Source organism: Pongo abelii, chromosome 1 (assembly GCF_028885655.2).
Source record: "Pongo abelii isolate AG06213 chromosome 1, NHGRI_mPonAbe1-v2.0_pri, whole genome shotgun sequence".
Classification (NCBI taxonomy): Eukaryota; Metazoa; Chordata; class Mammalia; order Primates; family Hominidae; genus Pongo; species Pongo abelii.
Genome location: NC_071985.2, coordinates 25,773,249 through 25,794,800, shown reverse-complemented (window position 1 = coordinate 25,794,800; position 21,552 = coordinate 25,773,249). Strand labels below are relative to the sequence as shown.

Here is a 21,552-nt window from a genome sequence, read left to right as displayed (position 1 = left end):
AAAACCAACAGGAGCAGAGAGAAACAAGGCAGAGGCATGAAGGGAATGTCCTCTGCGGCAGATGGTGCTTCCGGAAGAGCTCCCACAATCTGAGCTAGAATGAACAGGGGCTAGATCCGAGTCTCGTATGGGCAGACTTCTGCTTGACAGAGTGGGCATGCCGAGGGCCATTGGTTGGAGGCAGGCGTGTGCAACCCAAGCGGACATGAGACGCAGGAGCAGCTCCTTCAAGGCAAGGTTGCCTGAGCCCAGAGAGGCCCAAATTTGTGCCCCAACTTCCTCTGTGGCTTTTGGGTGGGGCTCTGCAGAATCGAAACACGCTCACAGGGCTGCTGAAAGGGCTAAGAAGTGTTCAAGGTTGGCTTCCATCAAGCTGCTCATGACAGTGGCCCCCGAGGTTTTAACACCCTTGAACGCTTGGTACTAAATCAATTACAGGCAGGGCAGCAGCAGAAAGAGTTGGCACATTTGATCAGTAAGTTCCAATGCCAATGCTGTCTATTATCTGTGAGCTGTGTTAACTTTGGACATGTCACTTCACCTTTTTGAGCTGTTTCCTCGTCTGTAAAAGGGGGATAATACCCATTCCATGAGATAAAGCTTTGAGTGCAGTCTCTGATGTAAGCAGGTACAGAATATATAGACGCTGTTAAGTTTCATGGCCCCATGGAAGAATTCAAAAGGGTTAGATCCCCCCTGCCCTCAAAAGGGTATGTGTTAGGAAATCAGAGTAATACCTAAGTAGTAAATTGCAGAGTCCAGAGACTCTGGGACTCAGACTTGAAGGGATGAGTGAGGATTGGACTAGAAAGGACGACTTCACGGAGGAGGTGACAATGAGCCTCAGGGTATGATGCAATATGGAAAAGGGAAGAGAGTGGGAAAGGAAGGAGTTTCATACAAGCAAAACAACTTGCATGCAGTAACAGAGGAGAGAGGGTGCTAACCCAGTGGATAGGGTGGCTCTGGAGTGTGGATGGTCTCCACGTCTGGCAGAAAAGGCTGGACTTGCTGTTGTGGCCCCCGGAAAACAGCACAATGAAGGAGGCTCCAGGCAGTCCAGAGTGTGTAGGGTCCAATGCCTGCCCTTCTCAGACAGGACCACCCATCCACCCATCAGGGTCCAGGGAGCAGGGGTCAGAAGGACCTCATGACACAGAGCTCTGACTGTGATGACACACTTCCCCCAGAGGGGAGGGGAAGGGGAGAAGGGATTAGAAGACCCCACTGAGAATGGAGGCATCCTAGCTTCAGAAGCACCTGGCTGGTGGGCTAACAGCACTTTGTGGGTCTCGTTTCCAGGAGATCTGCGCTGACCCCCAGTTTATCATTGGAGGAGCCACCCGCACAGACATCTGCCAAGGAGCCCTGGGTAAGTGATAGATTCAGAGCAAGCTGGGGGATCTTGTCTGTAAGGCTGTGGGTGGAGGAGATGAGGGACAACCTGTGGCTTCTCTCCCTTCCCAAGCAGCTTGACAATTTCTATTTGCAGAAGCTCCATGGAATTTCTTGGCCCTAGCGGGCAATGTTTCTACCCTCAGCCCCATGCTGGGGCACACAAATGAGGCCTCCTGTGTCCGCTGCACAGGGCTAGTTGCTGAGGTTACAGAGATGCTGCCACTAGGAGGACCAGGGGGCTTCTGGATGTCAGCCACCCCTTGGTATGCACCTCCTGGAGCCAGCATTACCAGTGGTTCACGAAACAGGCTCTGGGCAGAGGACTAGGTGGGAGGACTCCCCCAGACCAATGACAGCACTGAGACATCAGTTCTCTGAGGTTCAGGAACCAGGGAAGGTGACTCAGTGTAAAGAAAGAGGAAACTCTAATGCTCGCTGCTGAAGGAAGTTATAGTACCAGGGCATTCTCAGTGTTTGCAAGACAAGCTCACCATGGTATCACAGTTGTAACGCTCATTTAAGTAAAATTAACTGGAGTAGCTGCATTGTCCGAAACCTTGCTTTCTGGAGCCAAGTTCAGATTTGTTTCTGGAGATAGTCCTTGTTGAAGGTTTGAACCCACAGGGTTCTCCACCTTTAGTCTGAAAATTCCCAAAGCTTCTAGGAAGTCCCAGCAATGGGGCCTGGGGCTATTATCTAAGATTCTCCTAGAATCTGCCCTCAATGTTCTTTTACTCATAATAAATGCAGGCCTATAATTACTGGAGCAGATTATTTGCTCTGATAAACCAAAAATCTATTTTCTGCCATCAGCCTCAGCTGGCTGGCTCCCCAGGCAAGTTCATCAGTAACAAAATCAATCAACTAGAGTTGTACCTCCTGTCCTCACCCACCTAGCAGAGGTTCTGTTACTCATATACTCCTAATACCAGCTGATAACAGCTAATATTTATCTCTAAGGCACCGTGATTATTCCCATTTTATAGATGAGGATGCAGAGGTCCTCCTACAGCTAAAGTGGGGGCTGGTACCCCTGACCCCAGGGTATGTTTAAATCCTGAGCTAGGCTTCCTAAGAGTGGACCTGGAAAATTTTCTAGCCCTGAGGAATGTCAGAGCATCGTGTGAATCATTAGGACAGACAGACAGACTGTGAGGGAGAACGTGACCTGGGCGGGAAAGCTTGTGTGACCTGAGCGGGAAAACTTGTCTGAGCTCAGGCTCTGCAGATTCCTGAGATGCCAGAGCACATTCTTACCTGCAGAAAACACTCCTTTCATTTCTTTTCTTCTCGCCCCACAAAAGACAGAAGATAGAGGTCCTTGAGCACCCCAGGCGGATCCTCCAGGAAAATCTATTCATTAGAGAAAATGAAATTGATGGAAACTTTGACCAACCCCAGGGGCTTTAGAGAATCTAGAAACAGCCGGTGCGGTGGCTCACATCTGTAATCCCAGTACTTTGGGAGGCCAAGGCAGGCGGATCACCTGAGGTCAGGAGTTAGAGACCAGCCTGGCCAACATGGTGAAACCCTGTCTCTACTAAAAATACAAAAAAATTAGCTGGACGTGGTGTAATCCCAGCTACTCAGGAGGCTGAGGCAGGAGAATTGCTTGAACCCAGGAGGCGGAGGTTGCAGTGAGTGGAGATCGCACCACTGCACTCCAGCTGGGGTGACAGAGAGAGACCCCATCTCAAAAAAAAAAAAAAAAAAAAAAAAAAAAAGAGAGAGAGAGAGAGAAGCCAGAAACAAACAGAGCAACTGCTTAACATCTGCTTCAAAGTTTAACAACACCTTAAGGGCCAAAGCGTAAGTAATAAATACATGATTTAGGTCCTGTGTAAATACCACTGGGCCAACTGGAGAGGAGACAGCAAAGGTTAACATTCCTGGTAGAAATTTCCCTCCCAGGGGAATTATAAACCAGGTGAAATGTAAACCTTTTAAAAATTTCTTAGTACCTAGTCTGTAATTTCTCAGGGGTGTGTGTGTGTGTGTGTGTGTAATTCAGTATTAGTCATTTTGTTCTTTCGGCCTTTTATTTTGGAGGACTCTAGTTAGATCACAGTCTGTGAAATGTGGTATACTGTACTCGCACCCTGATTCTGGCACCTGGCCAGCGAGTGCTGATGGGGCCTTGACCTTCACCAAATCCCAACAGCCTCACAAGCACCAGGAACAGAGGCCATGGCAGTGACACTCTGCGACATGGCCAGAGATATGAGCCTAGACTCAGCTTTGTTGGTAGTCCGAAGACTGGGCAAGTAACTACCTGGAACTTCCATCTGGAACCTCCGTCTCTTCCAAAAACGGAGAAGGAAGGAGGGTGAATGAAGTGACCTCAGACACCCTCTGTGATGTTGTATTCAGCTATTCTAAAGCCATTCCCTGGTTTCTAACCAGCTATTCCTCATTCCTTGTGCTAGAGGGTTAGAGCACTACAAGATCTTCCTTTTTTTCTTTCTTTCTTTCTTTTTTTTTTTTTTTTTTTTTTTGACAGGGTCTCACTCTGTTCCCCAAGGGCTGGAGTACACTGGCAGGATCTTGGCTTACTGCAGCCTTGGCCTCCTGGGATCGAGTGATCCTCCCACTTCAGCCTTCTGAGTACCTGGGACTACAGGCACACGCCACCACACCTGGCTAATTTTTGTATTTTTTGTAGAGACCGGGTCTTGCCATGTTGCGCAGGCTGGTCTTGAACTTCTGAGCTCAAGTGATCCACCCACCTCAGCCTCCCAAAGTGCTGGGATTACAGGCGTGAGCCACTGCGCCCAGCCAAGATCATTCTTTTATTACACACATAAGGAGTAATAACAGTACCCTTCACCTGCTAACAGTATGCAATTCATGGAGCATTTTTTCACTACAGTATTTCATGTACTCATCCCAAATCTAAAGTAAATATTTTCACGTCACTGTACAGATAAAAAAAACAGCCACAGAGAGGGGAGAGTAAGTGTAAAGCCATACAGCTAGTAATTGCCAAAGGATTGAACCCTGGTCTGATTTTAAATCCTACACTCTTCCTAACCCATGCTCCCTCCAATTTGCCATAGTGCTGTGCTGAGGAACCATTCTCAGCAAAATTCATCTTCTCTACCTGTGCTTTCTACCCTGAGCCTTACTCAGTTCCCCCAGGGAACTTGGGCAGGTGACATTCTTAGACTTGTGCACTTTGCAACGCCCTGCCCTGTGTACTGTGCTGCCCAGCAATGTTTAATCCACAAACACCCACACTCCTTCCCAGAAGGCTCAGCTTCCAAGCTTCACCAAAGTCATTTAAACCATGTTTACAGAGCTGCTCTCACCAAGAGCCATCTCCATTGCAGAACATAGTTGTGTAAGAATTGATTCAGCAGAGAAAAATCTGCCCTTCTGGAGGAAGGGCTGGAGACCCAGCTGGAGCCTCCACTGGCTGACCCTGCAGCTAAATATGGCTCTGAAATTGTGGGGTAGCAACCACATTCTTACAGGTGCTTGCCACTTGAAATGGCTCCCAAGGACCCAGGAAACTCCAAGGCTGAGCTGCTCCTACCTCTGATGCTTTACTTTGCACTGGGTCACCACTGAGCTTTCCCCACAGCCTCACAGCTCACAGATGAAGGCAGCTACCCCAGTCAGGAAGGCATAGGTCACCTTTCAGGCCTCTGGTTTTCTGGGGTAGAGCCCAAGGCTGCTAAGGCTGTTGAAACAGCACACCCCCATTTCATTGTAACCCAGCAAATGTTCCCTGGGCCCCTCAGAGGTGGGTCAACCTGCCTCCTTCTCAAGATGTCACATGGACCCCCAGAGCACCCACTGGGAGGTGTTTAGCTACAGGGTGCCCCACCCCACAGCCTAGCTCAGCAGAGAGTGGGGAAGGGACAAGACCAATGGGAAAGGCAAGCCAGATGGAGAATTTTCCAGTCCTGTTCCTTCTGCCACTCATTAGCCACTTATGTGGACCCAACCCCTCTGAGCCTCAGTTTCCTCTTCTGTGAAATGGGAATAATGATAAGGATCCCTTCCCAGGGCTGTGGAAAAAAGTGAGATTTATACAGGCAAACACACTTGGCACACTATAGAATCCCAGACAAATTCAAAGGACTGAGATTATCATTACTGATTCCAGTTATGTGAAAAGTCCTTTTGCCAAATTGCCAAAGAAAAAGAGGATGGTGGAGGAAGAGAATAGGAGGAGAAGAAAATAAGTTGGGTTGGAAACCAGATCCTTGTCCTAGAAAATTTCATAATCTAAGGGTGGAAATGCCAAAACAAGGAGAGACAAACTTGTGGCCTGTGTTTGGGTAACACACAGATTGAAACTCAGAAGAAGGAGAAACATATGGGGAGAAAATGAACACAAAGGGGTCAGATGTGCGTTCCTCAATTTTAAAAATTGAATATTTAAGTGTTTTAAATAATTTTTATTTGTTTTCCTTTCTTTCTTTTTCTTTCTTTTTTTTTTTTTTTTTTTGAGACAGGGTCTTGCTCTGTTGCCCAGACTAGGGTGCAGTAACACAACCATAGCTCACTGCAGCCTTGACCTCCTGGGCTCAAGCAATCCTCCCACCTCAGCCTTCCAAGTAGCCAGGACTACAGGCATGCGCCACCTCACCCGGCTAATTTTTGTGTGTGTCTGTGTGGAGATGGGGTCTCACTGTGTTGCCCAAGCTGGTCCAAATTCCTGGGCTCAAGCAATCCTCCTGCCTTGCACCTGGGATTACAGGTGCAAGTCACCACACCTGGCAAATAATTTTTAAATTATAAATTTAAAAATGCATTTTTATAATAGGTACCTTTAAAAATTTTAATAGACTTTTTTTTAAGAACAGTGTTAGGTTCATAGAAAAGCTGAGATGACAATACAGGAAGTTCCAGATACCTCATACCCAGTTTCCCCTATTATTAACATGTTACATCAGTGTGGTACACGTGTTATAATGAATCAGCATTGATGCAGTATTATTAAAATCCATGCTTTACACAGATTCTCTTAGTTTTCCCCTAAGGTTCTTTCTCTATTCCGGGATCCCATCCAGGACCCCACGTTTCATTTAGTTGCCAAGTCTCCTTCGGCTCCTCTGGGCTGTGACAGTCTCTCAGTCTTTCCTTGATTTTGATGACCTTGAAAGTTTTGGGGAATATTGGTCAGAGATTTTGTAGGATGCCTGTCTATTGGAATTTGTGGTTTCTTTTTAATAAGTATGCAGTGGCTCACACCTGTAATCCCAGCACTTTGGGAGGCTGAGGCAAGAGGATTGCTTGAACCCAAGAGTTTGGGACCAGCTTGGGCAACGTAGCAAAACTCTGTCTCTACAAAAAAATTACCTGGGCTTGGTGGCACACACCTGTAGTCCCAGCTACTCAGGAGGCTGAAGCAGGAGGATCACCTGAGCCCAGCATGTAGAAGCTGCTATGAGCCGTGCACTCCAGCCTGGTTCTGGAGCCACTGCACTCCAGCCTGGGCGACAGAGGGAAAACTTATCTCAAAAAATAAGTAAGTACCCATGTGGTTAAAATTTTTAAAGACTAGCAAATAGATGTTGGCTGGTTTGATGGAGAAAGTAAATCCATTCTTTTTCTTAAAAATGATCTCTTCACCACCAGTCCCAGCATCCCCCTTACCAGCCTCCCAGGGCACTGTCCATGGCTACATTGTCCATGGGCCATCGTGTCCCCTTGGCTTCTCTTCTGGTGGTAAATGCTCTTGCACTTTTCTCCCTTGTGGCTGCCGTCCACGCTCCCAGCTGCCTTCCCTCTGCACTTAAGAAGATCTAAGATCTTAGAGACGAGATGAGACATCTCTTGCCTTAGTGCATCTAAGACAGCTCATCAACAGGTCCAGGTGAACCGCTAACACTGCTGTGATGCTTGGAGGCCCCTGTCCCACCCTGGCTGCCCCAGCTTTGGCCATGGTACCTGCGGTCTCCAGCTACATCAGATGCCTGAAGAACAAATCTCTCCTTAGCTCTCCCTGCCCCCTCTCCAGGAGTAGGAGCAGTGGGACCCCCTTCAAGAATCCCCCATTTCCCATATACTTTCCTGCAAAGCCTCAGGGCGGGCAGAGCGGGATTCCAGGGCTCCAGCCTGCTCCCCATAGGCCTCTGGATCCAGGGGTGACTCTTTTCTGTTTGGGTGCCTCTTTAGATTTTCCACCAGCTTCCTGTGGCCAGGAGCCAGACCACGCCCCTATACGGCCATAGTTGTCCTATCTTGTCTCTGAGATTAGAAGGTTGGAACAGATTTTCCTGATGCCCCACTATTTCTGACATTCTGTGACTTTAGAATGTTACCTTCCTCGACAGCCCCCCGCACCCTCACACATCTGGCTTTAGCTGGACTGGTGTTTGTGAGGAATTATGTCTCCACCTTGTTCAGCACCAGTCCCCAAGAAGACCAGCCAAGGGCCACTCATCTGGGGATCTGAGAAATGAAGGACCGTGTGTTCCATGTGGGGTCGTGGCTAGCAACACTGTCTGGATCATTGAGCCCCAGGAGGAGGTGGCCTGGCCAGCAGGTGTGCAGTGAGGTCACCTCTAGACCACCCCTGTCCCATAGAGCTTCTAGTGATGATGGAAACAGTATATATCTGCACTGTCCCAAACAGCAGCACTAGCCCTGTGTGGCTGTGCAGCACTTGAAATATGACTCATGCAACTGAGAAACTGAATTTGTAATTTTATTTAATTTAAATGTAAATAGCCACATGTTCCTTGTGGCTGCTGCATTGCACAGCAGCAGACTGTTGAGCTCTGGAATCCAGCCTCTCAGCCTTTACTCTCCATAGTGGGATAGTATTCACATCAGAGCCAAGCAATGCACAGACGTCAATAAACAGGCAGGGCACAGTGGCGCATGCCTGTAATTCCAACACTTTGGGAGGCTGAGGTGGGAGGATCCCTTGAGCCCAGGAGTTCAAGACCAGCCAAGCAACATAATGAGAACCCATTTCCACAAAAAAAAAAAATTTTTTAATTAGCTGGGCATGGTGGTGTGCACCTGTAATTCCAGCTACTTGGGAGGCTGAGGTGGGAGGATCACTTTGAGCCCAGGAGGTCAAGGCTGCAGTGAGTCGTGATTGCACCACGACATTCTAGCCTGGGTGATGGAGTGAGACCTTGTCTCAAAACAAACAGCTAAACCTACATCAATGAACATCTGTAAATATCAGGGTAGAGAATGAGGACTTGGTGTCTGGCAGTTAGGGATTGGCCCCTTACTCTGCCACGTACTGGCTCTGTCATTTTGAGTGGATCACTATCCTCTTCACACCTCAGTTTCCTCAGCCAAGAAATGAAGATAATAATAGTGTCTACTATCAAGACCATCCTGGCTGACACAGTGAAACCCCGTCTCTACAAAAATGCAATACAAAATACAAAAAATTAGCCAGGCGTGGTGGCACGTGCCTGTAGTCCCAGCTACTCGGGAGGCTGAGGCAGGAGAATCGCTTGAACCTGAGAGGTGGAGGTTGCAGTGAGCCATGATCACACCACTGCACTCCATCCTGGGCAATAGAGTGAGACTTTATCTCAAAAAAAAAAAAAAATTGTGTCTACCTCAGAGGACTGTAAAGATGAAATGAAATAATAGACATAAAGCTCAGAGCTCCAGAGGCTGGTACATAGTAAAGGTTTAATCCATGCAGATTGCACTTTCTCTTTGGGGACAGTACAGCTGGAGGGGAGTACTGTCAAATGAGGGCGGGTCGCTGAGGTGGAGACACTTTGTGGCACGTCTTGAATACCCGACTGGGTCCCGGCTTTAGCACTTGACATTGGCGGCCACCTAAGTTTTGGAGAGGGGTGTGACAGAGGAGGTGGTGTCCCAGGGGGAAGCTCCGGAAACTCAGAGGAGTTTCCTGATGTAATTTTCTTGGGTCACACAATGGTCATGGCCTCCTGATGTTTCCCACAAAGGGCCAGAGGCCCTTCAGTGCCAAGGAACGTGGACTGTCTCCTCTCCCAGCACATACACGTGCTTCCAGTACCTTGTGATCTTTAGCCATAAGTTTCCACTCACCCATCTGCGAAATGGGTACAATGACGATGTTGGCGTCCTTTCTTTTTCTTTTCCTACAAGGCAGAGAACTTTAAGACTATGTGACAGAAAGGTATCACTGGAACCCAGGGCCTCGTGGGGTTCCTCCATCTCTCGGGGGACCAGGAGCAGAGTGAGAAAGTTTCCCACGTTCACTCTTGTTGGGCCCATTCTCAGGATGATGTTTCTCCTGTATTTTGCTACCCCAGCCCAAGTGAGACTTTAGTAGTTCAGCTCTGTGAATCCCCCCAGGAACTCAGGAAAATAGATACTATCTTTGTGGTTCCTCCAGGAGCTAAGAAAGGAGAGTTCCTGAAGAACAGGAATTTAAGATAGGAATTGGCAGCCGAGGGCAAGGTGCCACCTCCTCCTCCCTTCTTCTGCGGGGTCTGTGATGACAGCAGGGTTGGAGAGGAAGAGGGTAGGTTTGCCTGCACCTGGGGGGAGGGCAGCCATCAGGAAGGAGCAGCCACCTCTGCTGGGGTACTGGAGATAAAAACTCTGATATCGGCTAGTGACCGTGGGGGCGATGGCCCAGGAGGGTCAGTGTTGCAGGGAACAGGGACACAAAAACGACAAAACATGCAACAGATCACGTCCTCCCGGTCCAGGGCACGGCTGAGACAGGCAAGGGACTCGAGAGAGGGAGAGTGAACGTCAAGCCCCAGCACCCTCACCTCCCTCCCATCCTCCCTTTAAGGGCCTCCCTTCCGGCAGATAGGGCAGGGAGAAGGGAAAGGAAAGGCCTGGGACACGTGGTTTGGATCACTGGCTGTGGCTCACAGTTCTGATGTTTGTGCAGTTTAGGGAAGGAGGCTGAAGACTTCTTGTTAATAAGGGTGGGGCACGAGTAAAATGGAGGATCTGCCCCCTCCCCTCCCAGCCCCTGTTACAAATGAAGGATGATTGTACATGCATGGGGAATTCCACTTTCGGGGTATCCTTTTCTGGGCCGCTGCCAGACTGTGAAATGAGTAACAAAGGGATGGCCCAGTGTGACTCATCAGCTACCCTCTCGCAGGCCTAGCACGCTGGCGGGGTGTGCATTTCCTCTAGAGAAGCCCCTCCCTGCCAGTTTCAGAGGAGTGGCCCTGAATTGGCTTTTCAGAGGTTCCTTCTCCTCCCTTCCAAAGCGAAGACTCACGGCTGCCTGAAAATGTGGCTCTCTGCCTTCTTGGGCTGCCTAGGACCTTGAGAGATGTGTCTCTCTGGGACAAGGTGTCAGGTCTGCTGGAGATTGTTAAAATGCTGTTGTCTCAGGAAGGGTGAAATTTAGCCAGGAGCAGTCTTCAGTATCTTTGTCTGTTTATCGTGTATCTAGCTGTCAGCGTGCAAAGCAAAGGAACAAAAGGTCTAAAGAAATACAACACAAAACAAGTACCATTTGAGATCCATCGGGGTTTCTCAACCTTGGCACAACTGACTGGATAATAGTTCATTGTAGGGGGCTGTCCTGTGAATTATAGGATGTTTAGCTGCATCCTTGGCCTCTATCCACACACCCCCGTCTGCCACTCAAAAATGTCTGCACACCTTGCCAAATGTCCCCTGGGGGCTTGGCGGAGTTGGGGGCGCGGCGGAGTTGGGGGCGCGGCGGAGTTGGGGGTGCAGCAGAATTGGGGGCGCAAGTAATGCCCCCAACTGAGAACCACTGGCAGAGCAGGAGTGACGGGGGGGGTACTGTGGGGGCCACTGGGCACACAGAATGCCATTTGGGGAGCCTGGTGCAAGGGAGTGGCCAGATGGGAGGTAGGAATAGCAGTGGTAATCAGTAGGTGAGTTGCTGAAGACAAACTAAATATACTTTCCAGCATTGCTTCAATCTAATCCAGCCACAAGTATGAGTAAATACTGTAGGAAAGGAGAAAACATTGCATGTACGGGGTCAGGGCAGCATTGCTGGGATATTTGAGCCTGTGGGAGGGGAGCTCCAAGCTTCCCACTAGCACTGGGAGGAACACAGCAAAGGAGGAGAAGGGCCCTCCCTGCTTCTTGGAGAATGGTTCCCCTGGCAGGCCATTCTCTCTGCTCAGCTTCCCAGCTCAGGTGCCTTTCCAAACCACACATCAGCAGGAAGACAGTGGGAACATCTCAGGTCCAGTGTACCTTGGGAACTGCAGAGCAGCTGGGTGGCCTGACACTGGCATTTCTCAGTGTTGGCTCTATTCTCTTGCTGGCACCCCCAGGTGGGAGACTCTGTTAGCAGGTGTATCTTACTATCCCTGGCTCCCTGGTATGCATTACAGTTCAGACTCCCAAGCACAAGCTCCCTGTTTTGTCACACCTGTATCTAGTGTGTAACAATCCACCCCAAAACAAATGGCTTGAAACACAAGGCATTTTGTTCTCTCTCACGGTTCTGAAGGATGATGGGGCTGAGCTGGGCAACTCTCTCCCGGTCTCTCAGGTGGTTGCAATCACATGGGGATGGGGACAGAGTCATCTGTAGGCCCCCTCAACCACATGTCTGGTGCCAGGGCTGAAGGGTGGATCAGCTGGGGCTCCAGGGATCTCTGTCTCTTTTGTGGTCTCCCCATCACAGGGACTTGAAGGTAGCTGAACATCTTACAGCAGCTCATGTCCCAAGAGAAAGCCCTGGGAGCTGTCTCATCCTTACGACCTAGGCTTGGAAGTCACATAGCATCACTTCTGCCATATCCTATTCATTGAGATCCATGAAGCCTCACCCAGGATCAAAGGGAAGGGACATGGAGCCCACTTCTAGATGGAGAGTGGCAGGGTTCTGGAAGAACATGTGAAACCTGAAACATTGTTGCCACCATTTTTGGAAGACAATTCCTCCCCTTTGAATAATGGCCTTCTTGTCCTCTACCAGTAATAACCCAAGCTGCTTGGACATTAGCTCTTCATGGTTTGCAGGGTGGGGAGGATGTGTTTTCTGGGACTTCCCAAGGTACACAGTAGTGACGGACTTAACAAGCTGGGCTGATGTGCCAGCTTCAGGACTCTGCTCACCCCTAAGCGTTCTGAGATGCCCATGGGGCTCAGGAGCCCTGACTTGCACAAGCCAGCAACTGCCTTTCTGCTTCCATTCAGCCAGCTTTACTGGGCATCTGTTATAGGAAGAGCAGTGGGCTGAGACTTCAGCAAAAAAGACAAAAGCAAAACACAATCCCTTCTCTATACAAGGTTCTTCCCTCTCTGTGTCCAACCAGTCCCTCCATTCTAGGTCCTTAACTCATCACCAAGCCGCCATTTTCTTCTATTCCCCCATTACTCCAAGGCAGGCCTCAGTTCTCACCTGGAGTCTGGGTCAGGATGCCTAAGGTGGCCCCAGAATTGTAATGGCTTGACATGCAATTTTTCAGCTTTACAATGGCATGAAAGCAATACACATTTAGTAGAAACTGTACTTGAAGTACCCATACAACCATTCTGTTTTTCAGTACAGTATTCAATAAATTACATTGAGTTGTTCAGAATTTTATTTTAAAAGAGACTTTGCTTCCTTAGATAATTTTGCCCAACTGTAGGCTACTGTAAGTGTTCTGAGCACAATTAAGGTAGGCTAGGCTAAGCTATGGTGTTAGGTAATGTCAACAAAATTGTCAAATTCTGTGAAATATTTAAAGAGTTTATTCTGAGCCAAATATGAGTGACCAAGGCCTGTGACAAAGCCCAAGGAGGTCCTGAGAACCTGTGCCCAAGGTGGTTGGTTTACAGCTTGGTTTTATACATTTTAGGAGGACAGAAGTTACAGGCAGACATCAATCCAGAAAGGCAGGACAACTTGAAGTGGATGGGGAAGGCACAGGGGCTGGAGGGGCTCCAAGTCACAGGTGGATTCAAAGATTTTCTGATTGGCAGTTAGTTGAAAGCATTAAGTTATTATCTAAAGACCTGGAATGAAGGCCGGGTATGGTGACTCACACCTGTAATTCCAGCACTTTGGGAGGCCAAGGCGGGTGGATCACTTGAGGTCAGGAGTTTGAGCCTGGCCTAGCCAACATGGTGAAACCTCGCCTCTACTAAAAATGCAAAAATTAACTGGGCATGGTGGTGTATGCCTGTAGTCCCAGCTACTCAGAGGCTGAGGCAGGAGAATTGCTTGAACCCAGGAGGTGAAGGTTACAGTGAGCCAGGATTGCACTGCTGCACTCCAGCCTGGGCGACAAGAGCAAGACTCTCTCCCAAAAAAAAAAAAATCCTGAAATCAGTTGAAAAGTGTGTCTGGGTTGAGATAAGAGGTTGTAGAGACCAAGGTTTTTATTGTGTAGATGAAGTCTCACAGATGGCCACCCTCAAAGGCAATAGATGGCAAATGTTTTCTATTCAGACCTTTAAAAGGTGCTACTAGATGCTCAGCTAATCTCTTCAGGATCAGAAAAAGACCTGAAGGGAAGGTGATTCTCTACATCAAGCTTGTCCAACCCTCGTGCTGCCCAGGATGGCTTTGAATGTGGCCCAACACAAATTTGTAAACTTTCTCAAAACATTATGAGATTTTATTTTTTTTTTAGCTCATCATCTATCGTTAGTGTTAGTGTATTTTATGTGTGACCCAAGACAATTCTTCTTCTTCCAGTGTGGCCCAGGGAAGCCAAAAGATTGGACACCCCTGCTATAGAATGTAGATTTTCCCACAAGAGACAGCTTTGCAGAGACATTTCAAAATCTGTCAGAAAAATATATTTTGGGCTAAAATATTTTGATTTCTTTCAGGGCCTGCTATCTGTCATGTGATGTTCTACTAGAGTCTGGTTGGAATTTGGTATCTTATTGCTAGGAAGAGTCTGTTTTGTGAGTCTTAAGATCTCTGTTTTCAGTAAATGCTGGTCAGCTGTGCCTGATTCCTAAAGGAGAAGGATATAATGAGGCATGACGGACCTCCCTTCCCATCGTGGCCTGAACTTGTTTTTCAGGTTTACCTTGGAATCCCCTTGGCTAAGGGGGCACTCATTCACCCATTCAGTCAGTTAAGGGGCTTAGACTTTGATTTTTAGTTTACAGTAGGCTGAGGTGTATTAAATGCATTTTCGACTTACAATATTTTCAACTTCTGATGGATTTGTTCAGATGTAACCCCGTTGTAAGTTAAGGAGCATGTATACTTGTATCTAATCCACTTTGGGCATTGCTGCCAGAAAACCTGTCCTCAGGGAGCTATGGAAGTAGTGGAGGCAAATGATTAAACGGATGGATTAATTCCAAGTTCAGATCATGTTAGGAGTCAGCTGGGAGTCAGTGTGAGGATCTGGGAGGGGAACAGTAAGGGGTTAAGAGAGATACCCCAAAGGATGATTAAGGAGGGAGAGTTGGAAGGAAGGTTCCCCACAAAGAGGAAGCAGGGAGTGATTCATTCTGAAAAAGGCAAATATTTTATTATACTTGGAGGGTCTGGTGCAGAAGGGGAAAGGAAGAGAAGGAAGTTTGGCTTAAATTCCCTCAGGAGCCAGTGCAGATTCCTAAGCTGGCCTGGACGTCCAACCCAATCCGCCTAGCCCCAGCCCTCTCCACTTCCCAACACCCAACCCCACAATGCCTGTCCTGCTGCCTGCCTATTCTGGACTCTGCACTTGACTTTCCCTCTCCCTTAAAGTGCCCCTGCTCTTCCTCACCCAGCTCCCCTCTCTAAGCCTTCCTCGCCCACCCCAGCCCTCCTACAGTCCCAGTCTGCCCTGTTCAGACTCAAAGCCTCATGCTCACCACCATCATCCACAACCACTGTTTCCACATCTGTCTCCTGCCGGCTGTGAGCTCACTGCCTGAGAACCAGCACCAGTCTCCTCTAGACCAAGTACAGGCCTGGCGCGGAGACAGGAATGCACCAACAAGGAGCCTGAGACTAGATTGGAGGGGAAAGAGACATATCCTCCAGAGTTGACTTACGCGAGGACAGAGGTGTGCAGAGGCACAGGCAAGCTGGGCCCCAGGCGAGAAGCATGGAGTGAGGGATGTGGAGGCCACGGAGGGCATCCGGGAGTCTGGGCTGCCCCTTGGCAGCTCTGTGTTCTGCCTGCTCTTCCTCCAAGATGAGCTCCCTCGGCCAGTGTGTGAAACATGTGTGTGTGAGTGTGTCACCAGTAAACTGAGTTCTTTCCCTACTTGGTATCAGTTGCAAAGAAAGAACACTCAGCTGGAAAAAAAGGCAAGAGGGTTTTATTCCTGACCAGGAGAAAGAGAAGGAGGGGGCTCTTGCTCTAAAGACACCTTCACCCCGAGCCATGGAAACTGGGGAGTTGTAAGGAGATAGGTGTGGGGCAGGGAGGTGTGTGAGCAGGTGCGGGGTCAAGGTGTGTGGTGGAGACCTCTAGACGCTCAGGCGCAGGTCATAAACGTGCTTCTCCATACAATGCATGATATGCTACCAGAAAGGGGTCCTGATCTAGAACTAAGCAAGGGTTCTTGGCTCTTGCTCAATAAAGAATTCAGGGTGAGTCCATACAGTAAAGTGAAAGCAAGTTTATTATGAAAATAAAGGAATAAAAGAACGTCTACTTCACAGAGCAGCCCTGAGGGCTGCTGGTTGCCCATTTTTATGGTTATTTCTTGATTATATGCTAAACAAGGGGTGGATTATTCATGCCTCCCCTTTTTAGATCACTTAGGGTAACTTCCTGACATTGCCATGGCATCTGTAAACTGTCATGGCGCTGGTGGGAGTGTAGCAGTGAGGACGACCAGAGGTCACTCTTGTCGCCATCTTGGTTTTGGTGGGTTTTGGCTGGCTTCTTTACTGCAACTGTTTTATCAGCAAGGTTTTTATGACCTGTATCTCGTGCCAACTTCCTGTCTCATCCTGTGACTTAGAATGCCTTAACCATCTGGGAATGCCGCCCAGTAGATCTCAGCCTCATTTTACTCAGCTCTTATTCAAGATGGAGTTGCTCTAGTTCACACGCCTCTGACACATGTTCAGAAATAATGGTGATTTTCTTCTACGGGTGGGGACGTTAGCATTATAATGACATGGTAAAGTTCTGAAGGTAACAAGGGGTTGACTGTTCAGTTTCTGCCAGTTTTGGGGCTCTTATCTCCCTCTGGTATCTGGGCAGAAGTCAAGAAACTCTGGCACCATCAGGGTCCAGCTTGTTTCTTTAAGCAGCTGTGCCTACAAATAAAGGGACTAAAGAAAACAGTAAGAAAACCCAGTTTTTCCTGGGGGCTGCTCTGGTATCCAGCGTGTTTTACTTCACCAAGCGCACATTCTTCCCAGTGCAGGCACTGGGTGTGACTGTGACAGCCAGCACCAACCTGCCCACACACCTCCTGTCCTGCAGGGCTGTCAGCAGCCGCTGCACTCTAGTGTGACAGAGCCACAGGTAGCTCAGGTGTGCCTCAGCCCAGCCTCTCCTGCGCTCCCCCTCCCCTGGCTTCCCAACTCTGCCTCACTTCTGTTTGTGAAGGAAAGACAGCAGTAGCGGAAGGGAAAGAAGGAGAAAATGCAGAGCAAATATTATGCTTTCCTCTTGGAAAACCTCCAGGAGCCGCAAATATTAGTAACCCAGCTGCATCCCACCCCCCAGGATGGGCTGGGCCTGTCACACAGCCCACCTTCAGGACGCGGACACCCAGGCCGGGGAGCACAGCTCTGGAAATTTACTGACATGGCCCTGAATGAATTAATCTTTTCAGTAGAAGGCCCTGGAGTTTAAAGGAGTCATTCATAAGTTCTGTCTGGGAGTGCCTTGTCCTCAGAGGAGGGTCTGGGCGGGCTGGAGTGGAAGGAAAGGCTGGGTACCTGGTGTGCTCTCTGTGGGTCCCCAAGAAAGGCAGCCCTGCTGGGGGCAGTGAAGCCCTTATCCAAGTTACGTGAGTCTCGGAAGGGGAAGGCCGCTGTGCTTAACCATTCAAAAACATAAATCAAACCTCCTTTCCCAAACACATTAGAAGGGGTGGAGGAAGCTTGAATTTGGAGAGGATTTCCCAGAGACCCACAGGCAAAAGTGGCTTAACTGAGCTCAGTGGGTGCCCCAGAATGGGCCAGAGAGAATGACACTAAAAAGTCTTTGAACAAATGAGCGAATGAATACAGGAATGCTCATCTGCCGTAGGCGCAAACGTGGTAAACGTTCCCTGAGAGAACTGACAGCCCAGGGGTGCAGGGAGAGAAACGGTCCCAACTGCAGACTGGGGAGGAGGGATGCTGTTAAGGGGCCGTCTTTCCTTCTGTTATGTGAGGAGAAAAGCAGGGAAGGGACTGCAAGGCCAGCCTCTCCCAGGAGCTGCCGTTCTCAGCCCCGGGATCCAGCGCTACAGGGAATTGCAGGGGAGGCTCCACAGTCCCGGCTGGAGACCCGGTCAGGCCTGGGCGGTCACTCCTCTTTGTAGTGGCCACACTCGTGTCTCCAGCAAATGCTTTTGTATCTACACCCTTCTCAGTGCTCATCCCTCTTTTAAAAAATGTACTTTCTTTTTTTTAAAAAGAGTTGGGTCTTGCCTTGTCACCTATGCTGGAGTACAGTGGTGCTGTCACAGCTCGCTGCAGACTCCACCTCCTGGGCTCAACCCATCCTCCCACTTCAGCCTCCCAAGTAGCTGGGACCACAGGCACACACCAGGACACCTCGCCCAGTGCTCACTATTTACCTTTATTTCTTCCTTATTCGGACACACCTTGCTTCGAAAGAAGAGTTTCGGAAGGCTCAAGACGGTGAGACAGACACCATATGCACTCCTTCACTCTCCCCTGGTAGCTCCCCTCCCTCTTCACTGCCCCCCGGCCACAACCCTCTCTCCTTGCCCCTCACCAGCCGGCACCCTTGGCAACCCTGGCACCCTTTCCAGGACAATACTGCCAAATGTGGCCAAGGTCTGGCACACCATGTACCAATCGAAACTCCACTTCCCTTGAGTTTCAGTTTCCACGCCTATAAAATTAGCAAATGAAAAGAGCAAACACTTGGAGACACTGTTCTCAATGCTTTGCATATTTTTTTCCATTTAATTCTCAGCACCATGAGACAGTCTATTGTTATTAAACCTACGTTATATATGAGGAAACTGAGGCACAGAGGGAGTAGTTTCCCCAGGTCACAGTCAGGATTTGAACTCCATGTTCTGGCTCTAGTGTTTCCCAAACATTCGGGGTGGGAGTGGGAGAGAAACCAGACTGCTCTCCCTAGAAAATAGCATGTGTTTGCATGTGTGCCAAATTTGCACAAAACATTTGGGGTTCCAGGTCTCTAAAGCCCATCCATGGAACCCCGGTTTCCCTTCTCTCACATGATCCTAACAACCTGCCGAGGATACACCTCATCACTATCCTCCTTTCACAGCTGAGAACACACAGGCTCAGAGAAATTAAGAAGTGTATCCAAGCTCACACAACCTTAAGTGGCCAGATCAGGACCAAAATCCAGGTCCTCTGGCTGGGCACGGTGGCTCATGCATGTAATCCCAGCTCTTTGGGTGGCCAAGGTGGGTGGATCACCTGACGTCAGGAGTTCAAGACCAGCTTGGCCAACATGGTGAAACCCCATCTCTACTAAAAATACAAAAATTAGCTGGGCATGGTGGTGGGCACCTGTAATCTCAGCTACTGGGGAGGCTGAGGCAGGAGAATTGCTTGAACCCAGGAGGTGGAGGTTGCAGTGAGCTAAGATGGCGCCATCACACTCCAGCCTGGGCAACAAAGTGAGACTCCATCTAAAAAAAAAAAAAAAAATTGTGGTCTTCTAACCACAAATCCAGTGCCCCTCCCTCCCCAACCACCTCTGTTCCGGCCTCTTAGATCTATCTAGGACGTCTTCCCATCATACTCCTTTCTGGTTTGAGAACCACCTGAAGGCACAACGTGGCTGTGGGGTGCTCCATGGAGCCATTTGGCCTGTGCGCAGCAGCGAGGGGGATAGCCAGCAAAGGTTCTCCTGCCCCTGCCAGCCTGCCACCTACTTGAGACCTTTCTTTTCTTTACTTTTTTTTTTTTTTTTTTTGAGACGGAGTCTCGATCTGTTGCCCAGGCTGGAGTGAAGTGACGTAATCTCAGCTCACTGCAACCTCCACCTCCTGGATTCAAGTGATTCTCCTGCCTCAGCTTCCCTAGTAGCTGGGACTACAGGTGCATGCCACCATGCCCAGCTAATTTTTGTATCTTTAGTAGAGACAGGGTTTCACTATGTTGGCCAGGCTGGTCTTGAACTCCTGACCTCGTGATCTGCCCACCTCGGTCTCCCAAAGTGCTGAGATTACAGGTTAGCCACTGCACCCGGCCTACTCAGGACCTTTCACCACCCAGGTGACCAGCACCCCTGCCCAGGGTGCCCCGGTTCTGTCCACCAGGCCAGCAGGGACCCCGCCTCTGGGATTGTTTGCTGGCGGGGTCCTGGACAATGTAGAAAGGGCAGCGCACAGCCCTGGGCAGGAAGGGAGGCAGGAAGAGAGATCCTCAGGGGCTGGGCTGGAGGAACAAAGCCAGCAAAAGAGGAGTGAGAGGGCAGCCAAGCGCCTAGAAGCCGAGGAACCCCAGGAGGATGGCATTGCGCAGGTGCCTCCTGGTGCCCAGAGACAAAAAGATGTGTGGGAAGGTGAGAGAATCAAGCAGTGAGGTCAGTGCTTTGAGGGAGCAGGCAACCACCAGCCTCCAGTGACACATGCCTTTCACAGGGATCCTGGACGTCCCCATCTGGGAAGGTGGAAAATCTCAGTTCCAACCTAACCAAAAGATACAGGGGCAAGTTTGGCCTTGAAACTCTGGACCATCTGCCCTGGGTGATTTCCTTACAACAGTGCTGGCTCCAGACTCCCAGAACCCTGCCTCTCCCATCTTCCCCCATAAGCCTGCTTTCAGTCCTTTTCACACGAGAGCATTTAAATCCAAGGGTTCCCTTTCCCCTGGGTATTTGCAGCCCATCTGATCTCTAAATGTAGAGTGAGAGCCACTTGTAGAAATTAAGTCTAGGCTGGTCACAGTGGCTCACGCCTGTAATCCCAATACTTCGGGAGGCTGAGTCAGGAGGATCACTTGAGACCAGGAGTTTGAGACTAGCCTGGGCAACATAGCAAGACACCTCTACAAAAAAAAGTTTTTTAATTAGCTGGGCATGGTGGTATGTGCTTGTAATCCCAGCTACAAGGTGAGGTGGGAGGATCACTTGAGCCCGGGAGGTCAAGGCTGCAGTGAGCTATGATTGCACCACTGCACTCTAGCCTGGGTGACAGAGTGAGAACCTGTCTCAAAAAAAAAAATAAAAATAAGAATAAAGAAATTAAGACCAGATGTAGGGGAGATTTGTGGAGGAAGGGACAGGAGGCCCCTGAAATCCCATCCTGTAGGCAGCCCCTGCTTGGCTAAGCATAAGGCTCATGGGGCACCCAGGTGGGCTTTTTCTGGAGAGGAAGCAAGGCAGAAAACCCCTCCATTTTCCATCCCCAGCCTCTCAGGTCTGTGCCAGCTGAGTGTCTTCCAGGACAGAAGCATGGCTGGGTGTGGGGGCAGCCTGGATATAGGGATGGCCGGTCTGTCAAGCCCATGATCAGGACCTTCACGGGGCAGCTTAGGAACTTCTGGGCAGGGCCTCATCTGCTGCCTTTAGTAATAAACATGGCCAGCAACAGCCACGGCCCTGCTAGCAGGAGATGTCGTTGGTAGCCAGCTTCCTTCTCTGCAGAGACACCATCTGTCCCATGGATGAGCAGAGTTCCCTGGGGACCCAGCTCTGACACTTGTCCTTCCTCATGTCCAGGGTGCTGGACAAACTGAGGCAGGTTTTAGGCTCCTGGGATGAGAAAGGCAGATGAGAGATGGGAGTAGGAGCTTTACAGTGACTTAGGCAAGAATTGCTTAGTATTTACATATGCCTTACCTCATTCCACAGAGAATTTAAGGCCTGACCAAAAGAGACAGAGAGAGAGAGAGAGAGAGAGAGAATACAATAACACCATGTACTGTAAAGAAAAACAGTCAGTTCTAAAAGAAAAACAACCCAGAAAGAAGGGAATGTCAAAACCTGGCAAGGGGAGAGGGGGAAAAAAAGCTATACATGCTGTCAAAAGCACCTTAGGGGCTGCAGATGGGCCCTATACTTAGTGTTGACACCCAACAGCCATAAAAGAATCTCACTGTGCCCCCAGGGGAGCACAGGGAAGGTCTGATTCTAGATTTTTTCTGTGCCATTTATTTATCTGTATCCTCATGCACAAGTTCTATACTGTTTTAATTGCTGTAGCTTT

At 49.3% G+C, this 21,552-nt stretch overlaps 1 protein-coding gene across 1 annotated transcript in view; it reads left to right on the top strand.

Moving 5' to 3' along the window:
- The window catches only part of CAPN2 (calpain 2), a 61,493-nt gene that overhangs the window by 4,027 nt on the left and 35,914 nt on the right, over positions 1 to 21,552 (top strand). The window contains exon 2 of the mRNA XM_024245993.3: positions 1,303 to 1,372. Coding sequence (XP_024101761.2) covers positions 1,303 to 1,372 — 70 coding nt within the window. The remainder of the gene's footprint in view (positions 1 to 1,302; positions 1,373 to 21,552) is intronic.